Here is a 22,812-nt window from a genome sequence, read left to right as displayed (position 1 = left end):
CATATATGAAAAGTAAAATTTATAGAAAGGCAATTCTATTACTACTGTGAAAAGGATATATTTCTTGTAAATTTCCAGGGTTTTTAGCAAGGGAAATTAGAATCAGAAAACTAGACAGCACCTTAAATATCATGTAATCCAAAGCCTTGGTCACCATATAAGGAAACTGAGGTCCTGAGAAGTTAAGTTTATTGTACAAATGTGTGTAGTTAGTAGGAGAACTGGGTCTAAAAGCATTTCTACAATATTATGGACTTCATTAAGCATAAACTTTACAGGTCCAGGTCAATTTCTAATTTTCAAGACACTCAACCTTCAGAGCTCTAAGACAGATTTTTTACCCAACTACAATGCTATAGAAATAAAATTGGACTGGCAACAAAGGGGCATGAATTTTATTGCAGGACAGGCTGTTAATTAGTTAAGTTAGCTTAGGCAATCACTTCACCTCTCAGACCTTCAGGTGTAAAACACTGTAAAACAAGGAGCTTGGCCAAAATGTCCTCTTCCGGATTTAAAATTGTATAACTTTGACATTAGGTGCTAGTTGATCTAAAATGATGAATTTTAAAAATTAGAGGCCACCAGTCCTACCCCTGTACCCACATCTCCAATCCTCCCTCACCCTATGGTAAGATGCCTTCCTTAAGCCATCATTCTTTCAAAACACATCTGTTAGTTTATGACTAAGCTCATATTCTAAGGAAATGATTGGTTTAAAAGTGGGTGCTTTAACATTCATCAACATTTTAAGTTTTCAAGGCCAGTACTGTAGAGGTTAATGACTTCCTTCTACGTATCTTCCCTAAAATTGGTGCAGGCAAAACCCCAAACTGAGGTGAATGACAAGAAATTAGTTTTACCTTCACACTGATTAACATAGTATGTGATTCATCTGCTTACTTTTTTCTTTTAGTGAAGATATAATCTAGTGTTAAAAATAACAGCCAAATTGTTTAGTTTACTCCAAGAAATAAAAAAAGAAGTGATTCAAAACATTAAAATTAAAATCAAAATACGTGGATGGACCTAGAGACTGTCATACAGAGTGAAGTAAGTCAGAAAGAGAAAAACAAATATCGTATGTTAACGCATATATGTGGAATCTAAAAAAATGGTATAGATGATCTTATTTGCAAAGCAGGAATAGAGACACAGATGTAGAGAACAAATGTATGGATACCGAGGAGGAAAGCAGGGGGGTGGGATAAATTGGGAGATGGGGATTGACATATATACACTATTGATACTATGTATAAAATAGATAACTAATGAGAACTTACTGTAAAGCACAAGGAACTCTATTTAATGCTCTGTGGTGACCTAAATGGGAAGGGAATCCAAAAAAGAGGAGATATATGTATACGTATAGTTGATTCACATTTCTGTACAGTAGAAACTAACACAACATTGTAAAACAACTATACTACAATAAAATTTTTTAAATCAAATAAAATAAAAGGATATGGAGCGAGTGGAACAAATACAAAACTAAAATAACATAAAGGCTATTCAGCTATTTAAAAAACCAAAATAGGGCTTCCCTGGTGGCGCAGTGGTTGAGAGTCCGCCTGCCGATGCAGGCGACACAGGTTCGTGCCCCGGTCCGGGAAGATCCCACATGCCGCGGAGCGGCTAGGCCTGTGAGCCATGGCTGCTGAGCCTGTGCGTCCGGAGCCTGTGCTCCGCAACGGGAGAGGCCACAACAGTGAGAGGCCCGCGTACCACACACACACACACACACACACACACAAAACGAAATGAGCAACACTTCTTGTAGAGCTCTGTGCGAGTGAATGTTATTTGTGTCTGAGTATATCACAACCACTCTCAGACACTAGACACAAACTGAAATAACATTCCAGGCACTGTTCTAGGCAGTGGGGTATAAAGATAAACGTGAAACCGCCCCTACTCTCAACACATGGTCAGTGAAGAAAATGCAAACTAATTGAAAACTATGTATTAAGAGAGATGTACACAATGTCTTAAGAACACAGAGAAGACTATCTTTGAGAAGCAAAAGAACTTTGAAAAATTTGTTTTTATTGCAGTATAGTTGATTCACAATGTTGTGTCAGTTTCTGGTATACAGCAAACTGATTCAGTTATACATACAAATATTCTTTTTCATATTCTTTTCCATTATGGTTTATTATAGGATATTAAATATAGTTCCCTGTGCTATACAGTAGGACTTTGTTGTTTATCTATTTTATATATAGTAGTTTGTGTCTGTTAATCCAAAACTCCTAATTTATCCCTCCCCCTTTTCCCTTTGGTAACCATAAATTTGTTTTCTATGTCTATGAGTCTGTTTCTGTTTTGTAAATAAATTCATTTGTATCACATTTTAGATTCCACATATGAGTGATATCATATGGTATTTGTCTTTCTCTTTCTGACTTAACTTCACTTAGTATGATAATCTCTAGGTCCATCCATGTTGCTGCAAATGGCATTATTACATTCTTTTTTATGGCTGAGTAGTATTCCATTGTATATATATACCACATCTTTATTCATCTGTCTGTAAATGGACATTTAGTTTATTTCCATATCTTGGCTACTGTAAACAGTGCTGCTATGAACATTGGGGTGCATGTATCTTTTCATATTAGAATTTTGTCTGGATATGTATTTTTTCTGCCCAGGAGTGAGACTGCTGGATCATATGGTAGTTCTATTTTTAGTTTTTAAAGAAACCTCCATACTGTTCTCCACAGTGGCTGCACTAATTTACATTCCCACCAGCAGTATAGGAGGGTTCCCTTTTCTCCACACCCTCTCCAGCATTTGTTATTTGTAGACATTTTAATGATGGCCAGAGAATCAAAAGAACTTTTACTGAGAGTGTGATACTTATGCTGGAGTTTAAAAAATGAAGAGGTTCCCTGAGTGAATGGAAAATGAAAGTATTCCAGGCAAAAGAAATAGCATGTGAAAAAGCATGAAGAGATAAAAGAGCACACCACAGCTGTGCAACTGTGAGTATGGGATCCAGCTCCGTGGCAGAACTGCAAGGGGAGATTCTTGTTACAAGTCAGGAACTTGATCATAAAGGGCTCTATGTGCCGGGAAAGAATTTGTAATGTGATTCCACAGTCTAAAGGAGTTGTTCTCAAACCTTAAGCAGAAGATCAAATTGATCAAATTCAGATTAAAAAAAATCTCCAGGGCCTTTATGGAGATTTAAATACAGGAGTGTTTTCCAATATCTTGGAATTGGAAATGATTTTAGGTGATATGTGGATTGAGCATTAAATAACATGGAATCCTGTGAAAAGTGGTTGCTTATGCATTATATCCCAATCTTTTTTTATCACATAAAAGAAAAAGCATCTTATGACTGTAGGCTCTGGAGTCAGGTCACATAGGTTCAAGTCCCTGCTCTCCTATATATTAATTATCTTGAATAAGTTATTTACATTCTGTGCCTTAGTTTCCATTACTATAATAGAGGTTTCATAAAAATAGTATTTACCGCCTAAGATGGTTTCAAAGATAAGTGAATGAATGTTTAGAACAGAGCATGACCCAAAAAGCACTTAATAAATGTTAACTGTTATTTTTAATTAGCATTATAATATTTACTTTTACCTTGTATTTATGGCAAGTGATTCCATTTACGGTAATCATTTTAAATTTCCTTGTTAAATAGGCTTACTTTATTTTTGAAAGTAAATCATTTTAAATGACTATTAAGTAATTAGTATCAATATGGCAAAACTCAGGACAGTCAGAGGGGCAAGAGAGTACACAAACTGATGACAGTGATGTACAAATGACTGAGGTTTGACGTAGAAGGAGGCAATGTTGGAGCAGTAGTGCAAGGAGAAAGGTTAAGAGCTCAAGCTAACATAAATCAGAAATGGTGAAGGAAAAACAAGGATTTGTGAAATATTTAACAGGTTGGATTGACAGCACTCCCTGCCCCCAAAGTCGAGGATAGTACCTGCCACATGGTAGGTACTCAATAAAAACTTTCTGGGAAAAGGTAGATAAGGAAGAAATGAAGAGTCGAAGACATAGTCTAGTTTGAATATTTGAGTCATGAACTAGAAAGTCGAGCAAGAGACCAAGGATCGGGAAAGAAGATAATGAGTTAAGCTTAGAATGTGACGAGTTTGCCTTTTCAGTAGAAACCTAGATGGAGAGGTCCACGCATTTACCAGGAACCCAGGAGAATGTCTCAGTTAAACATACAGAACTGAGAGCTATCGATTCCCTATTCTTAAGCTTGTCTTTCTCTTTCGTTCTTGGTCAAAGCAGGAAGAAAAACAGGGGCACTATGGGTGGTGTCTGTAGAAGTCAGGATTCTCCAGAGAAAGAGAACCAATAGGAAGTGCAAATATATAGTAAGAGTCTCATTTTAAGGAATTGGCTCACATGATTATGGAGATCTGTTGGGTCTAAAATCTGATCGAGGGGGCTGGCGGGCTGGAGACTCAGAAAAGATTTAGAGTTCGAGTCCATAGGTAGTCTGCTGGAAAATCTGGAAAAGCCGATGCTGCAGGTGAAGTTCAAAGGCAATCTGCTAGAGAATTCTTCTTCCTCCGGGGGAATTAGCCTTTTGCTCTACTCAGGTCTTCCGTTGATTGGATGAAGCAAGCTGCTTTACTCAAAGTTACTGATTTAAATGTATTAATAAATCACATCCAAAAACATCGTCACACAAACATCCAGAATAATGTTTGACCAAATATCTGGGTATAGTGGCTCAGAAGTTGGCACAGAAGATTAACTATTACAGTGTACATGCTATAACTCATTCCCACCTTACTTACTTTATACAAATACACCTTCTATGTAGACTTCAACGCAACAGCAAGATTCATAATAATCATCGCACAGTAGAGGAAAAACCCCTTAGGAATGCAATGGCCTTCATTCTTAGTTATCCTCAGAGAAAGGAGAATGATGGTACATTTTCTATGCTCTTGGGACTGTATGAGCTATGATCTGTGGGGGGCGGAAGTAAATCTCCTCCACACTTGACAGAAGGATCGAGGAATAGATATTATACAACTGCCGGAGCCTCTTTATAATAGAGGAGTAGGGGTTAACACAGAAAATGTCATTTCCCAAAACGAATCCATAGCCCAATGTGTACACTTCCAGTTCCACTTTACAACCAGATGACGAAGCACAAATTGCTCTCCAACAAGTCTTTGATGCACAGTTTTTAATAGTTAAATTATAGTAAGACCAATCCCCATGTTCTTGACATTGTTTTCAAATCAGCTACGAAACCTCATAGTCAATGGAATTAAATGGAATCGATAGGCCTAAAAGAACAAATATCTTCCACTGACCTTTGTGCATAACATTTACGGAGAATTATTGAGCTAGAAAAATCTTCCCTTAAAAACACTTATTAAGGGACTTCCCTGGTGGCGCAGTGGTTAAGAATCCGCCTGCCAATGCAGGGACACGGGTTTGAGCCCTCGTCCAGGATCCCACATACCACGGAGCAACTAAGCCCGTGCGCCACAACTAATGAGCCTGCACTCTAGAGCCCACGAACCGTAACTACTGAAGCCCGTCTCCCTAGAGCCCGTGCTCCGCCACAAGAGAAGCCACCGCAGTGAGAAGCCCGCGCACCGCAACGAAGAGTAGCCACCGCTCTCTGCAACTAGAGAGAAAGCCCATGCACAGCAACGAAGACCCAATGCAGCCAAAATAAATAAATAAATTTATTTGAAAAACATTGTCTAAAAAAAAAAAAACATTTATTAAGTGTTTAGAGGACCTATGAAAATTATCCTGTAAGTACACATAAAATGTGAAAGTATTACTGCAACACGCTGTAAAATCATTTTGGAAGACACTACAGTTTTCTCAAAATTCATAATCAACTTGGATATATTTTATAGAAATGCTTTTTAATCCTACATTGTTAAAAATAGCCTCCTTAAAAGTAGGGCTTGGGCTTCCCTGGTGGCGCAGCGGTTGAGAGTCCGCCTGCCGATGCAGGGGACACGGATTCGTGCCCCGGTCTGGGAAGATCCCACATGACGCGGAGCGGCTAGGCCCGTGAGCCATGGCCGCTGAGCCTGCGCGTCCAGAGCCTGTGCTCCGCAACGGGAGAGGCCACAACAGTGAGAGGCCCGCGTACCGCAAAAAAAAAAAAAAAAAGCAGGGCTTACATTTCTGGTATGTTCCCAATGCAACCCTTATGGGATCAGAAGCATTCAGGTTCTGGGTGCTCAGTAAAAATCATGGGTAGTCATTAGGTCATCAAATAAGCTTCTGACTAATTTTTTCTAATAAATAAGATACATATTTCAATACCTACAAGTATGGGCAACAATATTACCCCACATGTTGACATGACTTTTGTCTTTCCAATGAAAAATTCTAGTGATAAGTATAGTTTTTACATTCCAAAAATAATACAGGCTTTTTAATTTTAAAAAATGCCTGAAATTTGCATTGTAATTTGACATTATATATCAAGATGTCTAAAAACTTTCCCACACTTTAACCCAGTAACATTGTTTCTGAAAAACCAGCCTAAAGATATAATCCGGGAATGGGAAGCTTTAAGCACAAATATTCATTAAAGTATTGCTGATAAAGTTGTCTTTTCTTTTAAATGTGGTTTCATGGTCCAAAGTTAAAGAAAGACTGACTTATAACTGATCTGAGACAAATGTAACTAACCCAAAATGGAGGAATAGTTAAGTGAGCCATGTATCTATCTATTAACGCAACCACAAAAATTCATGTTTATAAAAAGCTCACAATGGCATGTTAAAGTGCTTATAACATTACTTGCAAAAGGGGTAGAAAACATACAGTAATTTTATACAATTTAAATATTTAAAGCCTACTAATAAAAGCTAGCCATGAGGGGACAACATCAAAAGAAATGCTTCAAAAACATTCACTGTTTGTTTTTTTCTTCTATTTTGAGACATTTTCCAAACTGTATCTAATGTGCATACCTGTTTCTATAATGGAGGAAAAATATCACTTTATTAAGGGTGGCACGGAGTGGGAGGGGCAGAGAACAAGCCCGAGGGTGTTGGGGGTAGGATAGGGTTGCATAAAGCTAAAGTATGCCTAAGTTCTCACTTAAGGGCTCATGTGTGTTGATGAAGATGGTATGCAGTATATCCTGCCAAGTATATCCTTCTCAAGTGAAGTTGGAACTTGTCCTTTAAGCTCATTCTGAGCTTGGTATTGAGAAATACCAATAAGAAAGAGGTGCTTTGCTGTTGTTTCAACACTACTCAGCAAATACTGTTGCTGTCCCTGAATAACCACCCTCGCACGACAGGTCCCCACCATGTGTGTCATGTTCTTGGGCAAGGATGCACAGAAGTCAAACACAATCATCACCAGGCGCCGGGAAGAGGCGGTGCTGCCCTGCTTGGGAAATCACACTCCAAGAGACCTTTGTCAGATACTGGCTAAATATATCAGCCAGTGGCTGGGGACCAACTTTCCCTTCCATTTGCAGCAAATAAAAACAAAGTATCACTGAAGACTCTTTGTAAGTCACAGAAACCTAATGGGGATAAGTTAAACCAAAATTGATTGGAAATTGAGTCCTTTATAGAAGGAAAAACTAATCGTGTCTCCTTAAAAGATAAGGACCATGGTGGCGCTGAGTTCTCCATCAGGGCCACGTGGGCAATCCCTTTTTGGTAAGGCCATCTGACTCAGCTTCCACCATTTCTAATCTTGTCATTCCACTTATGATAAAAATGCCTGTGGAGAAACAGCAAAAGTACTATCTTAGACCATGTGCTGATCCCCTTGGCCAGGAGAAAGCCCCACCGAGATCTCAAGTATAGATGGATGTCATTCCCCAAAGGCAGGATGGCTACAGGCTGGGGTTTGCCCTAGACAATCCCAGTGTGTACCTGTTTTTTAGGAATAACTGTAAGTAGCATCACTTTCACTCACAAACGTGTCCAAGTTTCGATAATAAATTGCATGATCACTCTATAAAAAGGAAAAACAGGGCATTGTTACCAAAGGGGGGAGAAGTGATGCTGAGTGGATGAAAATAGCCGCCATTACGAGACTCTTAGAAGAGGTCAACACAAAGTGTTTTGCACCCAATCTCTCAGGTTAAAGATAAGAATTAGCATCAAAAGCTTTTATCAGTCTTTTGCTTTCGACTCCAACATGAAAATAACATTCCTATACTCACCCCCTATGTTTTGAATTATTATGACTTTGACCCAATAATTCCATTCCCTTGTCTTCCTATGTCCTTGCTGCTAAACCCCTAACTGTTAAAATGTTCCCTTTTACGGCTGCTTTTTTTTTAAAATTTTAGTATATATATTTTTATAATATTGTGTTTCAGGTGTACAGCAAAGTTATTCAGTTATACATATGTATTTTTACAGATTCTTTTCTATTATAGGTTATTACAAGTTATTGAATATAGCTGTGCTATACAGTAAAACCTTGTTGTTTATTTTATATATAGTAGTGTGTATCTGTTAGTCCTAAGCTCCTAATTTATCCCTTTGGTAAATTTATCTCTTATTTCCCCTTTGGTAACCATAAGTTTGTTCCTAAGTGAGTGTATTTCTGTTTTGTGAATAAATTCATTTGTATTATTTTTTTAGATTCCACATATAAGTGATATCATACAATTGTCTTTCTCTGACTTGGGCAGAAGATCTAAATAGACATTTTCCCAAAGAAGACATACAGATAGCCAAAACGCACATGAAAAGATGTTCAACACTGCTAATTATTAGAGAACTGCAAATCAAAACTACAATGAGCTATCACCTCACACTGGTCAGAATGACCATCACCAAAAAGTCTACAAATATTAAATGCTGGAGAGGGTATGAGGAAAAGGAACTGCTACACTGTTGGTGGGAATGAAAATTGGTGCAGCCACTATGGAAAACAATATGGGTTCCTTAAAAAAGTAAAATAGAGTTACCATATGATCCAGCAACCCCACTCCTTGGTGTATGTTCAGAAATGACAAAAACCCTATTTGAAAAGATACCTGCATCCCAATGTTCATGGAAGCACTATTTACAATAGACAAGACACGGAAGCAACCTAAGTGTCCATCGACAGATGAATGGATAAAGAAGATGTGGTATATATAATATATACACAATGGAAATTAGTCAGTCATAAAAAAGAATGAATTATCATACGGCTGCTTTTTCAGCTTAATTTGTGCTCTTCTGCTTTCCGAAACAGAATGTTAACATCCATTCACCCAGCTGAAGGGTCAGGGTGATACCTGATCCAATATTCCCCAAAGCATGTGTAGGATAGTTGCTGTACCCCTGTTGCTGAGTAATAATGAGTCAAATAGTGCCTTTCACTCTGATTTCCTCCGAGAGGCTGTTCTACAAGCCTGGGGTCAACTTAAAGGAAGACGGGTTTTGTTTAATATTTTCTCTTTTCATTAGTGCACTTAAATTACTTTCTTGCAAACTCTGCTTGTTACCTAAATGTACTAGCACTTCTGTTACCTAATTAGCTTTCTTATCAGAATTCCAACCAAAAATAACAAGAAATGTAATAATGATAAGATATCCTGCCCCCTCAAAACAGATTTCCTTTCGCGCTTTATCTCTTGGTACTGTTCTGGCTTGTTTAATTAAAGTATCAGAAATTATTAGACTCAAATTATTTCTTGATCTAGTGCTCAAATTCTCCTGAAAAACTGCTTCTTCTGCCTCCGTATTTAAACTTTATCAGTGTGAGGCAGATGAGTTTCCACACGTATTCAACTGGATTCATGTAATTCAATATAAATTTGCAGGAAGAGCCTAATTTAGCCTCTAAGTAATTAGACGAACAAATCAGATTTGGCTACACTGAGCTACCATGGTTTAAATACTCATGTCTCTTTTCTTGTGCTCTTCGATCAGCAAAATGAACACCACTAATGTGCAAAAAAAACGTATGAAACTTAGCATGGAGTTGTGAAATTCAAAGCCAAGACCTTATTTATTTTTTCATTAGAGGAGTGGGGGAAAAATCACCAAGTTCAAACCACTAGCATAAGTAGTCTTCAAGGAGGGTAGTCACGTCTGTTACAGGCTTTAAAAACACCGATGAGAAAGTACCCTTAAATCACAGAATTGAGAAGGAGAAAACTATAAGACATATTGGTTATTTGTCTTCATCATACTCTGTGAAAAAATTTCAAGTTGGAATCTGTTTGCTTCTGGTGGAGCTGTGTGAGAGGTTCACTTTCTTTGAAGTCGTCTGCAATATGATCCCCTTTTGCACCGTCAAGCTTGGCTATCACAATTACCAAGCCGCCATTTTGAACTTGTGTTTTCTTGGAACGTCAATCCTTACCCCGGTGTTTGCAGGATGGCTTGCTGATGTATGTCTAGGAAGAAACAAACTGGTACAGGTTTGCTTATTTCTGCATTTTCTAGGTGAGTGTCCACTTCTGACTGGATTGTTTTACAACTTATTTTAGTGGATTTTTATTAGAACGTTTGATTTATGCTATACCCACTTTGTTTTAGCATAAGATGTAATAAATGAGCTAAGAATGTTGCTTCAATTTAGTTTATTCTCTGTATTATTTGAGGGATACTACTAAGTGTGTGTGTGTGTGTGTGTGTGTGTGTGTGTTAGAGGATGCTTTGATACTTTTATCATTGCACTGATTATATTTTATAATAATTATCTCTTTAAATGTCTGTTTTCTATACTCTGCAGAATTCCCTCCTTTCCCCCCTTACTACCACAAGCCAAAATTTGTGACAAATTCTATGTGAAATATGAAGTTCATTTGCTTCACAACTAAAGTGAAGTGTGCTAAAAATTTGTTTTGAAGTACATGTAGAAACGTTTTCATCAAAAGGTGGTCTTTTAATTAGTCATATAATAATTAAGATTGCACTTGAAGACATGATTTCCGTATTATGAAGTATGGCTACATGCTAAAAAATGAATGAATTTAACGCTATACTGTGCTTCTTTACATAACAAAAAAGAAATAGATCTACAAAAGTTTGGGAGTGACGTGATTGCAAGCAATGTTGGGGAAATATCAAATTTGTTTGATATGGAATAGAGATCAAGTTGATGAACAGTCTAGAAATTTAGGCTGGAAAGTTCAGGTTGCTCTTCTAGACAAGAAGGAGTTACTGAAGATATGAACACATTTGTGAAATGCTTCAATAAACAGGACTGACAATCACAGTGAGAGGTTAGAGAGAGAACAGAAAATCTCAGGATGTTGGTCTAGGTGATGGAGAAGTGTCAATCCAGGAAAGAACATAAAAACTCGTCAACTATGTAAGGTCACAAATATAATGGAAGGACAGAAATTAACTCCAAGTTCTGAGCTGAGGAACTTAGGTAGGCAGTTCATCAAAACTGACCAGTGCAGCAGAAACGCAGTTTTGGGGGACAGGGGAGGTGAATGAGGAAGTGATGGGTATCAGCTACTCAACCTACACACAATTCCAATCAGACGGTAAAGTACCATTCACTGAATCGATCAGAGCGTGATTCAAACTTGTAAGCTTCTTCATTGTTTCAGTTCCATGAAATAAAAACTAAGTCACTGCATGGCAAATATTTGTTCACCATTCCATAAGTGTTTCTCATTGACTGCTCTGTGCTAGACATTGTTCCAGGATCTGGAACCCAACAGAGAAGAAAGCAGTCTCTTTTCTTATGAAGTTGACTTTCTGATGTGGGGAGAGGGAAAATCAAGTAATAAATAGCTATTATGTTGGGTGGTAATGTGTGATGATGAAAAAAAAGCTGGGGAAGGGGACAGGATGGACTAGAGAGTGACAAGGTGGCTCTTCTGTGTCAGGGAATGTTTTCCGATGAGGAGACATTTAAGCATGATTTACTCTTCTTCACTTGGTAACAGGTCATGTCAGTGGCATCAGGTAACTTCTTGTTTAACATGGTGATTCCCATCAGTCTAAATTCCTGTGTAAGTCATCAGACTAGGACTGAAGTCCCGACTTAGAATTTGGCAAACAGAAGGCAAGTCAATTCCACGACCATTCAGTTTCCTACTCAAAGTTGTTTCCTGGTGTCCCCCACTCACGGATGTCATAAAATTCCAACCAGTCACTAAGTATCAGAGGTTCCATCAAAAATGTGTCTTCTGTCTGTATTGCTACAACCTTAGCTCAAAAATGCAGCCTTCATCTTCTTGACCATTACAGTGGCCTGCTTACTGGCTGTCAGTCATCAGTGTGACCCCAATGCTGTTTCTACCAAAAAACACTGACTTCCTAAAAGAATAAATCTATACATTGGCTCTATTATCTAAAATGTGAAAGCCAATTTAGTTTATAAGAACCTTTAGAACCTGTCCCAAATTTACCTCTCCAAACTTCTGTCTCAGTACACGACCCCAATCAGGCGGAACTTCTCCTCACGGGCTTCCCTACTTTTCTAATGTTACATCTGCTCTTTTCTCTGCCTGAAATTGTCATTTTCCTTTATCTTTCCATCCCATATCCGAGACATGAAAACTCCTGGCCCTTCTTTCAAGATTCATGTAGTGGGAGGCTTCCGGGAAGATGGCGGAAGAGTAAGACGCGGAGATCACCTTCCTCCCCACAGATACACCAGAAATACATCTACACGTGGAACTACTCCTACAGAACACCTACTGAACGCTGGCAGAAGACCTCAGACCTCCCAAAAGGCAAGAAACCCCCCATGTACCTGGGTAGGGCAAAAGAAAAAAGAAAAAACAGAGACCAAAGGATAGGGACGGTACCTGCACCAGTGGGAGGGAGCTGTGAAGGACGAAATGTTTCCACACACTAGAAGCCCCTTCGCGGGCAGAGACTGCAGGTGTAGGAGGGAGAAAGCTTCGGGGCCGCGGAGGAGAGCACAGCAACAGGGGTGCGGAGGGCAAAGCGGAGAGACTCCCGCACAGAGGATCAGGGCCGACCGGCACTCACCAGCCCGAGAGGCTTGTCTGCTCACCCGCCGGGGCGGGCGGGGCTGGGAGCTGAGGCTCGGGCTTCGGTCGGAGCGCAGGGAGAGGACTGGGGTTGGCGGCGTGAACACAGCCTGCAGGGGGTTAGTGCGCCACGGCTGGCCGGGAGGGAGTCCAGGAAAAGTCTGGACCTGCCGAAGAGGCAACAGACTTTTTCTTACCTCTTTGTTTCCTGGTGCGCGAGGGGAGGGGATTAAGAGCGCTGCTTAAAGGAGCTCCAGAGACGGGCGCGAGCCGCGGCTAAAAGCGCGGATCCCAGAGACGGGCATGAGACGCTAAGGCTGCTGGTGCCGCCACCAAGAAGCCTGTGTGCGAGCACAGGTCACTATACACACCGCCCCTCCCGAGAGCCTGTGCAGCCCGCCACTGCCAGGGTCCCGGGATCCAGGGACAACTTCCCCGGGAGAACGCACGGCGCGCCTCAGGCTGGTGCAGCGTCACGCAGGCGTCTGCCGCCGCACGCTCGCCCCGCCCCCCGTGCCCCTCCCTCCCCCCCCCTCCCTCCCCCCCCCCTCCCCGGCCTGAGTGAGCCAGAGCCGCGGAATCAGCGGCTCCTTTAACCCCGTCCTCTGAGCGAAGAACAGACGCCCTCCAGCGACCTACACGCAGAGGCGGGGCCCAATCCAAAGCTGAGCCCCCGGGAGCTGTGAGAACAAAGAAGAGAAAGGGAAATCTCTCCCAGCAGCCTCAGGAGCAGCGGATTAAAGCTCCACAATCAACTTGATGTACCCTGCATCTGCGGAATACCTGAATAGACAACCAATCATCCCAAATTAAGGAAGTGGACTTGAGAACAAGATTTATTATTTTTTCCCCTTTTCCTCTTTTTGTGAGTGTGTATGTGTATGCTTCTGTGTGAGATTTTGTCTGTATAGCTTTGCTTCCACCATTTGTCCTAGGGTTCTATCCGTGCGTTTTTTTAATTTCTTTTCTCTTAATAATTATTTTTTTATTTTAATAATTTTATTATATTTTATCTTACTTTATTTTATTTTACTTTATCTCCTTTCTTTTTTTCCTTCCTTCCCTCCTTCCTTCCTTCCTCCCTCCCTCCTTTCTTTCTTTCTTTCTCTCTTTCTTCTTCTACTAATTCTTTCTTTCTACTTTTTCTCCCTTTTATTCTGAGCCGTGTGGATGAATGGCTCTTGGTGCAGCAGCCAGGAGTCAGTGCTGTGCCTCTGAGGAGGGAGAGCCAACTTCAGGACACTGGTCCACAAGAGACCTCCCAGCTCCACATAATATCAAATGGTGAAAATCTCCCAGAGATCTCCATCTCAACACCAGCACCCAGCTTCACTCAATGACCAGCAAGCTACAGTGCTGGACATTCTACGCCAAACAACTAGCAAGACAGGAACACAACCCCACCCATTAGCAGAGAGGCTGCCTAAAATCGTAACAAGTCCACAGACACCCCAAAACACACCACCAGACGTGGACCTGCCCACCAGAAAGACAAGATCCAGCCTCATCCACCAGAACACAGGCACTAGTCCCCTCCACCAGGAAGCCTACACAACCCACTGAACCAACCTTAGCCACTGGGAACAGACACCAAAAACAACAGGAACTACGAACCTGCAGCCTGCAAAAAGGAGACCTCAAACACAGTAAGATAAGCAAAATGAGAAGACAGAAAAACAGCAGATAAAGGAGCAAGATAAAAACCCACCAGACCTAACAAATGAAGAGGAAATAGGCAGTCTACCTGAAAAAGAATTCAGAATAATGATAGTAAAGATGATCCAAAATCTTGGAAATAGAATAGACAAAATGCAAGAAATATTTCACAAGGACCTAGAAGAACGAAAGATGAAACAAACAACGATGAACAACACAATAAATGAAATGAAAAATACTCTAGATGGGATCAATAGCAGAATAACTGAGGCAGAAGAACGGATAAGTGACCTGGAAGATAAAATAGTGGAAATAACTACTGCAGAGCAGAATAAAGAAAAAAGAATGAAATGCCAATAAAATGGACAACCTAGAAGAAATGGACAAATTCTTAGAAATGCACAACCTGCCAAGAATGATTCAGGAAGAAATAGAAAATATGAATAGATCAATCACAAGCACTGAAATTGAAACTGTGATTAAAAATCTTCCAACAAACAAAAGCCCAGGACCAGATGGCTTCACGGGCGAATTCTATCAAACATTTAGAGAAGAGTTAACACCTATCTTTCTCAAACTCTTCCAAAATATAGTAGAGGGAGGAACACTCCCAAACTAATTCTACGAGGCCACCATCACCCTGATACCAAAACCAGACAAGGATGTCACAAAGAAAGAAAACTACAGGCCAATATCACTGATGAACATAGATGCAAAAATCCTCAACAAAATACTAGCAAGCAGAATCCAACAGCACATTAAACGGATCACACACTATGACCAAGTGGAGTTTATTCCAGGAATGCAAGGATTCTTCAATATATGCAAATCAATCAATGTGATACACCATATTAACAAATTGGAGGAGAAAAAACATATGATCATCTCAATAGATGCAGAGAAAGCTTTCGACAAAATTCAACACCCATTTATGATAAAAACCCTGTAGAAAGTAGACATAGAGGGAACTTTCCTTCAACATAATAAAGGCCATATATGACAAACCCACAGCCAACATTGTCCTCAATGGTGAAAAACTGAAAGCATTTCCACTAAGATAAGGAACAACACAAGGTTGCCCACTCTCACCACTCTTATTCAACATAGTTTTGGAAGTTTTAGCCACAGCAATCAAAGAAGAAAAGGAAATAAAAGGTATCCAAATTGGAAAAGAAGAAGTAAAGCTGTCATTGTTTGCAGATGACATGATACTATACATAGAGGATCCTAAAGATGCTACCAGAAAACTACTAGAGCTAATCAATGAATTTGGTAAAGTAGCAGGATACAAAATTAATGCACAGAAATCTCTTGTATTCCTATACACTAATGATGAAAAATCTGAAAGAGAAATTAAGGAAACACTCCCATTTACCATGGTGACAAAAAGAATAAAATACCTAAGAAGAAACCTACCTAAGGAGACAAAAGACCTGTATGTAGAAAACTATGACACTGATGAAAGAAATTAAAGATGATACAAATAGATGGAGAGATATACCATGTTCTTGGATTGGAAGAATCAACATTGTGAAAATGACTCTACTACCCAAAGCAATCTACAGATTCAATGCAATCCCTATCAAACTACCACTGGCATTTTTCACAGAACTAGAACAAAAACTTTCACAATTTGTATGGAAACACAAAAGACCCTGAAAAGCCAAAGCAATCTTGAGAATGAAAAACGGAGCTGGAGGAATCAGGCTCCCAGACTTCAGACTATACTACAAAGCTACAGTAATCAAGACAGTATGGTACTGGCACAAAAACAGAAAGATAGATCAATGGAACAGGATAGAAAGCCCAGAGATAAACCCACGCACATATGGTCACCTTATCTTTGATAAAGGAGGCAGGAATGTACAGTGGAGAAAGGACAGCCTCTTCAATAAGTGGTGCTGGGAAAACTGGACAGGTACATGTAGAAGTATGAGATTAGATCACTCTCTAACACCATACACAAAAATAAGCTCAAAATGGATTAAAGACCTAAATGTAAGGCCAGAAACTATCAAACTCTTAGAGGAAAACATAGGCAGAACACTCTATGACATAAATCACAGCAAGATCCTTTTTGACCCACCTCCTAGAGAAATGGAAATAAAAACAAAAATAAACAAATGGGACCTAATGAAACTTCAAAGCTTTTGCACAGCAAAGGAAACCATAAACAAGACCAAAAGACAACCCTCAGAATGGGAGAAAATATTTGCAAATGAAGCAACTGACAAAGGATTAATCTCCAAAATTTATAAGCAGCTCATGCAGCTCAATAACAAAAAAACCAAACAACCCAATCCAAAAATGGGCAGAAGACCTAAATAGACATTTCTCCAAAGAAGATATACAGATTGCCAACAAACACATGGAAGAATGCTCAACATCATTAACCATTAGAGAAATGCAAATCAAAACTACAATGAGATATCATCTCACACCAGTCAGAATGGCCATCATCAAAAAATCTAGAAACAATAAATGCTGGAGAGGCTGTGGAGAAAAAGGAACCCTCTTGCACTGCTGGTGGGAATGTAAATTGATACAGCCACTGTGGAGAACAGTATGGAGGTTCCTTAAAAAACTACAAATAGTACTACCATATGACCCAGCAATCCCAGTACTGGACATATACCCTGAGAAAACCATAATTCAAAAAGAGTCATGTACCAAAATGTTCATTGCAGCTCTATTTACAATAGCCTGGAGATGGAAACAACCTAAGTGCCCATCATCGGATGAATGGATAAAGAAGATGTGGCACATATATACAATGGAATATTACTCAGCCATAAAAAGAAACGAAATTGAGCTATTTGTAATGAGGTGGATAGACCTAGAGTCTGTCATACAGAGTGAAGTAAGTCAGAAAGAGAAAGACAAATACCGTATGCTAACACATATATATAGAATTTAAGAAAAAAAAATGTCATGAAGAACCTAGGGGTAAGACAGGAATAAAGACGCAGACCTACTAGAGAATGGACTTGAGGATATGGGGAGGGGGAAGGGTAAGCTGTGACAAAGCGAGAGAGAGGCATGGACATATATACACTACAAAACGTAAAATAGATAGCTAGTGGGAAGCAGCCGCATAGCACAGGGATATCAGCTCGGTGCTTTGTGACCGCCTGGAGGGGTGAGTTAGGGAGGGTGGGAGGGAGACGCTAGAGGGAAGAGATATAGGAACATATGTATATGTATAACTGATTCACTTTGTTATAAAGCAGAAACTAACACACCATTGGAAAGCAATTATACTCCAATAAAGATATATATAAAAAAAAAAGATTCACGTAGTATTCGTTGCTAGCTCCTCTGTGCTCAGCCACGCTCTGATCATACCCAAGTGATTGCATTTGCCCCATTATAATTGTCCACCTGCATGTGTGCCTTCTCCGATGGATGCATTCGCTCCTGATGGGAGGAACCAGCAGACCCCCACCACCTAGCAAGAGATATGACACATCATGGTGCTTTATACAGAGCTACCAAGTACAGGTGTGCGGACTGTGCACTGCACAATAGCACACATCAACAAGGAATCTTTTTATCTTATACGTCAATGACTTGTATTTTTATTACATCAATTTTACAGTAGATAGAAATAAAGTTTTGACCTACTGCAATCAGTGTATTATGACATTTTTCAAAAGATGGAAGTAAAGTGCCTTTCAAATTTACACAAAGTTACCACTAAAAGAATTTGTCTTTAAATAGATGGCTGCTGCAAGAAGCAGTTCTCTGTCCATCCTCTTTGGATAACCTTAGCCTAGCCAGGCCTCACGTGACACTTCCAGAGATAAAGACTGAGTGGCAGAGAGAGAGAGGGAGAAGTTAGCTGCACATCTGGCTCACCTTAACAGGAAACATTTCAAACTCAGTAAAGGGCCCACCCTCATGGTAAATCAATCTGTTACCAAACAACTATTAAGGGCATGCATTCGTCACATTGCAAAAGCCACTGTATGGGAGATGGAAACATTAGGCCCAATTTTTGCCTTTAATACCCTTATAGTCTAATGGAGAAAACTAACCACGTAAAATGACTATATAAAAATTTATACCAAAAAGTGTGAATGCCAAGTTAATAAAACGGAGTTGAAAACTAACATGGAGAAGCCATTTTTCCCTAATCAAATTGACCCGCCCCCCAAAAATTGATTTGATCCTGTGATAACAGGAATTTCAAGAAGAGGGAGATCACAACTGGGTTACTCCGTAACATTGGGTCACTTAGCCTCAACAAACCTGTTTCTTTTTCTTTTTCTTTTTTTTTTTTGAAAAATCAGAATTAAAAAAAAAAATCTGTCCTCTGTCATCGCAAAGTTTTTCCAAGATCAAACAATGTAGTACACAAAAATGTTTTGCAAACTATACATAGCTTAGCAAAAGTATGGAATTGAGTGGTAATTATTAGACAAGGAAAGTCTTCAAGTTTGGTCCCTGCAAGACGGAAGTGAGAAGGCAGCTTAACCTTCTTTTTGTTTGTTTGTTTTTGGGTTTGATTGAAGTCTGGTTGATTTACAGTGTCGTGTTAGTTTCAGGTGTACAGCAAAGTGATTTCAACCTTCCTTTGTCATTCTCTCCTCCCTCCTTCCCACCTGTACTGCATTACTCACCTCACACCTGTCCCCAGCCTTCTCACCTATGTGTGTGGCAAAGGAGGCTCCATGCCACTACAGGAGAAATGAGAGAAATAAAAGGGATTTAAAAGGAAAAAGCGAAGTAGAAAAGGAAAAGAGAGGCTATGCTCTCCTCTAACTACAATAACGTTCTTCTTAAAACGTTTTCTTTAACAGGCTTCCGAGATGTCTGAGATCATCGCGGTTTTTCTCACTCTGTTGATTAAGAACAAATAACCCTTGTGAACGGTGGTTTTTCTCTGGGGGTGGGACTGCAAACATCTTTAGTGTCTCACATCAGGTATTTCTGAATTGTTTTAACTTTGTTAAAATGGACACGATTTGCTTGTATGTCCTCTGAGAGATAGTTCAAGTCTGAGGGGAAAAAAACTAGGACTTTGGATTCATTAAAAACATATACTGGGCTTCCCTGGTGGCGCAGTGGTTAAGAGTCCGCCTGCCGATGCAGGGGACACGGGTTCGTGCCCCGGTCCGGGAAGATCCCACATGCCGCGGAGTGGCTGGGCCCGTGAGCCATGGCTGCTGAGCCTGCGCGTCCGGAGCCTGTGCTTTGCAACGGGAGAGGCCACAACCGTGAGAGGCCCACGTACAGCGAAAAAATATATATATATATATACTGAGGGAAATATTTACATTTAGGAAAATCGTATTACCTCCAGAATTGCCATGATTAATATTTTAATAAGACAATTGCATAACGAGGCAACGTTCAGACGAAAAACCTTATTTCTGATGTGGTTTGGTGAGTCAGTGGTCTATACACATTTATTCCTTTTTTTTTTTCTCTATCTATAGGCTCTGCTTTGTTATCTGTGGCTGCTTTTCCCTTGGAGGGTTTCTACATGGGCACTCACCATATGATTAACAACACACCAAAAAAGGAACAGACCAGGCTGTTTCACGTAGCACTGGTGGCCATCTGCCTCGGCACAGGAGGAATAAGGACCATTGTCTGTCCACTGGGCGCTTACAGCCTTCAGGAGTATGGATCCCAGAAACAAATGTCCTTTTTTAACTGGTCAGTAGCACTGGCTAGGAGAGAAAACAGGCATTCTCGGGAACAGACATTCCTCCCCCTTTGGGCATTTCTCATTGCTTGCTCTCTGGTCCCGTTTTGATGATGGTTGTTCAGCCTTTGTCATTGATTGGGCTGGGTGACAATGGGACAATACCTTTGACAATGATTCAGCCAGTATTCTGGGAGCCTATGAGTCAGGTATAGGCCAACACAGTTTACCAGCACCTTCTTGAAACACACTGATGACTTCATCCTTCAAGTAAACAAGTGTGAGATGGCATGTCATAGTGAATAGAATGTGGCTTTGGAGCCAAACAGGCCTTGGTGGAAATCTCAATTCTACTTCACACAGCTGCCTGACCTTGGTCAAGTCATTTCTTCTTTGAGTTTAACCATTTCTGAAGGGTTATAATAATACCTCTTCCTGGGTTTTATTAGACGTAATAATATGTGTATTACTGGCAGAGAACGTGGCACCTAGTGGTAATCAATAAACAGTAGATATTATTAGTTATGTCTACATTGTAATAGACTAACACGGCAGAGATTATAAATTCAGAAAGATGAAAAGGATGGAAGAAGTATTTTACAATTCGTTAAAACATCAACCAGCATCTCTATTTAACGTCCACTTCACCCCCAGCACCTGAAAGAATTTGTATTCCATGGAAATCAAACTACATTTCTATACAGCTTTGCCTCTCTTAGTGAGTTCTTATACAGTTTTATGTGTTTTCAAGGAACCAATTTTTATTATCAAATGCAAATTCAAGGAGACATTGAGATTTTGATCTCAAGATAGAGTATTTCAGCATTTAGTAGAGAACTCTGTGGTTCTTATTGGCATTCACCAGTTGATGTCAAATATATTGGAGATATATTGTCTTTTGCTTCCTCTTCTCTGTGAAATGGGTTAGTATCATTTTTCTAAAATATTCTGCCATTCCATCAATGTTAGCAATGGATACAAGCAATGCACAGACAGCATCAGACAAAATGTTTAAAGAAAATTCATATTAAAAGCATTAAATGAAAAAAATTTAGAATAAATATTATCTGGGTACATACAGCTATCTAAGACAGTTCCTTTTTCTTTCTGTTTCTCTTTCTGCTTTCTTTTGTTTCCTTCTTTCTTTCCTTCTTCCCCCCCATCCCCCGACTATATTAATATTACAAAGCACTCAGGCCTATTTTGGATTAAGTCCAAACGTCAGAGAATAATGCAGTTTTACCAAAGGTGGAAGGGACTTTTTACTTCCTTACAGCAAATTCTGCCTCCTTGACCTGCCCAAAGGAGAAAGAAAAATCCTTCTTTTTTATTCTATTCGGAGGTTTTAATCCTTAATTAGCAACATCATTTTGATTAAATAAGACTCTGGAGGATTAAGACTAAAGAGCAATCAGTTGTTCTGAAAGATAGCTCTGGAGAATTTATTGTACTGTCGCCTTAGTCATTCAGAGTTGTGTTTAATCAAAGTGACATTTCTCAGTGTTGATTACAAAGGAGACATTATATGAATGAAATATTTCCTTGGGGAAACGGAGGGAACACCCAATGGGTTCGTGCTTTAGGACATTGGAAAGGCGGGGATGAGGAATGAGGTGAGAATGAATTTCTGTAGCCAGGCCAAATTTAGGATGAACACATTTCGATTGGGTTACTTATTATTTCCTGATTTCATTAAAATCTCTGATAAAGGAATCATGCAATATTTTTTAAAGTTAAGCACCGAGAAATGTGTATAAAGAACCAGGGTGTTATTCTTTAATGTGATAAGAGACTGTAGAAATAATAAGCCCCTTGAAGGCTGAATACGGTTGTTGTTGTTTTCTCAGTTCAAATACTAAACTTTTATGAACAGCTGCTTGTTGCACTTTATAGAAATGACTGTTCATTCTATTCTTGTACATAACGCAGGGGTTGGTGGCAAGATGAACAGAGTCCCTGCTGGGCAGCCAGATAGCTGGCAGGATCCTGGCTCTGTCACTTAGGAGTCTTATGGTTTTCGGCAAGTTCCTTCACCTCTCAAAGCACAGAATGGGGATAACTTGGAGGGCTGTTGTGGAGTTCTTACACAAAGTATCCTAGCACATTATAGGCATTCAAATCAGGGTAACTATGACTGTTATTATTAAATGACGAATAAATAAGTCATCAGCTAAAATCATTGTCCAACTTCTGGGAAAGAGGAAGGCCATTTAGGAGAAGGCCATCTTTAAAATGAGCATCCCACTGATTTATAATCTATTTCTCCAAGTCAAAAATGCCTCTAGAAATTACAAGTTTGGTTAATATAATGAATTTCAGCAGTGTCTTTAAAAAAGCAACACAGCTAACTTTTGACCACTAATCTCTCCCTACAGAAAGACTTACTACTTTTCAAATTTTTGAATTCAAGTCTTTAGTAATATATTCTTTTTTTTTTTAGGCTCCGGACGCGCAGGCTCAGCGGCCATGGCTCACGGGCCCAGCTGCTCCGCAGCATGTAGGATCCTCCCGGACCGGGGCACGAACCTGTGTTGCCTGCATCGGCAGGCGGACCCCCAACCACTGCGCCACCAGGGAAGCCCTAGTAGTATAT

At 39.8% G+C, this 22,812-nt stretch overlaps 1 protein-coding gene across 1 annotated transcript in view; it reads left to right on the top strand.

The window, feature by feature from the left end:
* Positions 1-2,993: 2,993 nt before the first annotated feature.
* The window catches only part of SLC15A5 (solute carrier family 15 member 5), a gene marked incomplete at both ends in the record, with an annotated part of 96,835 nt that continues 77,016 nt past the window's right edge, over positions 2,994-22,812 (top strand). The window contains 3 exon segments of the mRNA XM_082849520.1: positions 2,994-3,088; positions 10,024-10,394; positions 20,008-20,230. Of these exon segments, the coding sequence (XP_082705646.1) occupies positions 2,994-3,088; positions 10,024-10,394; positions 20,008-20,230 (689 nt within the window).

The sequence above is a fragment of the Leucopleurus acutus genome, assembly GCF_964270905.1.
Source record: "Leucopleurus acutus genome assembly, chromosome: 11".
Classification (NCBI taxonomy): domain Eukaryota; kingdom Metazoa; phylum Chordata; class Mammalia; order Artiodactyla; family Delphinidae; genus Leucopleurus; species Leucopleurus acutus.
Note: the sequence above shows the minus strand (reverse complement) of the source record. Positions and strands in the feature narration are given on the sequence as shown.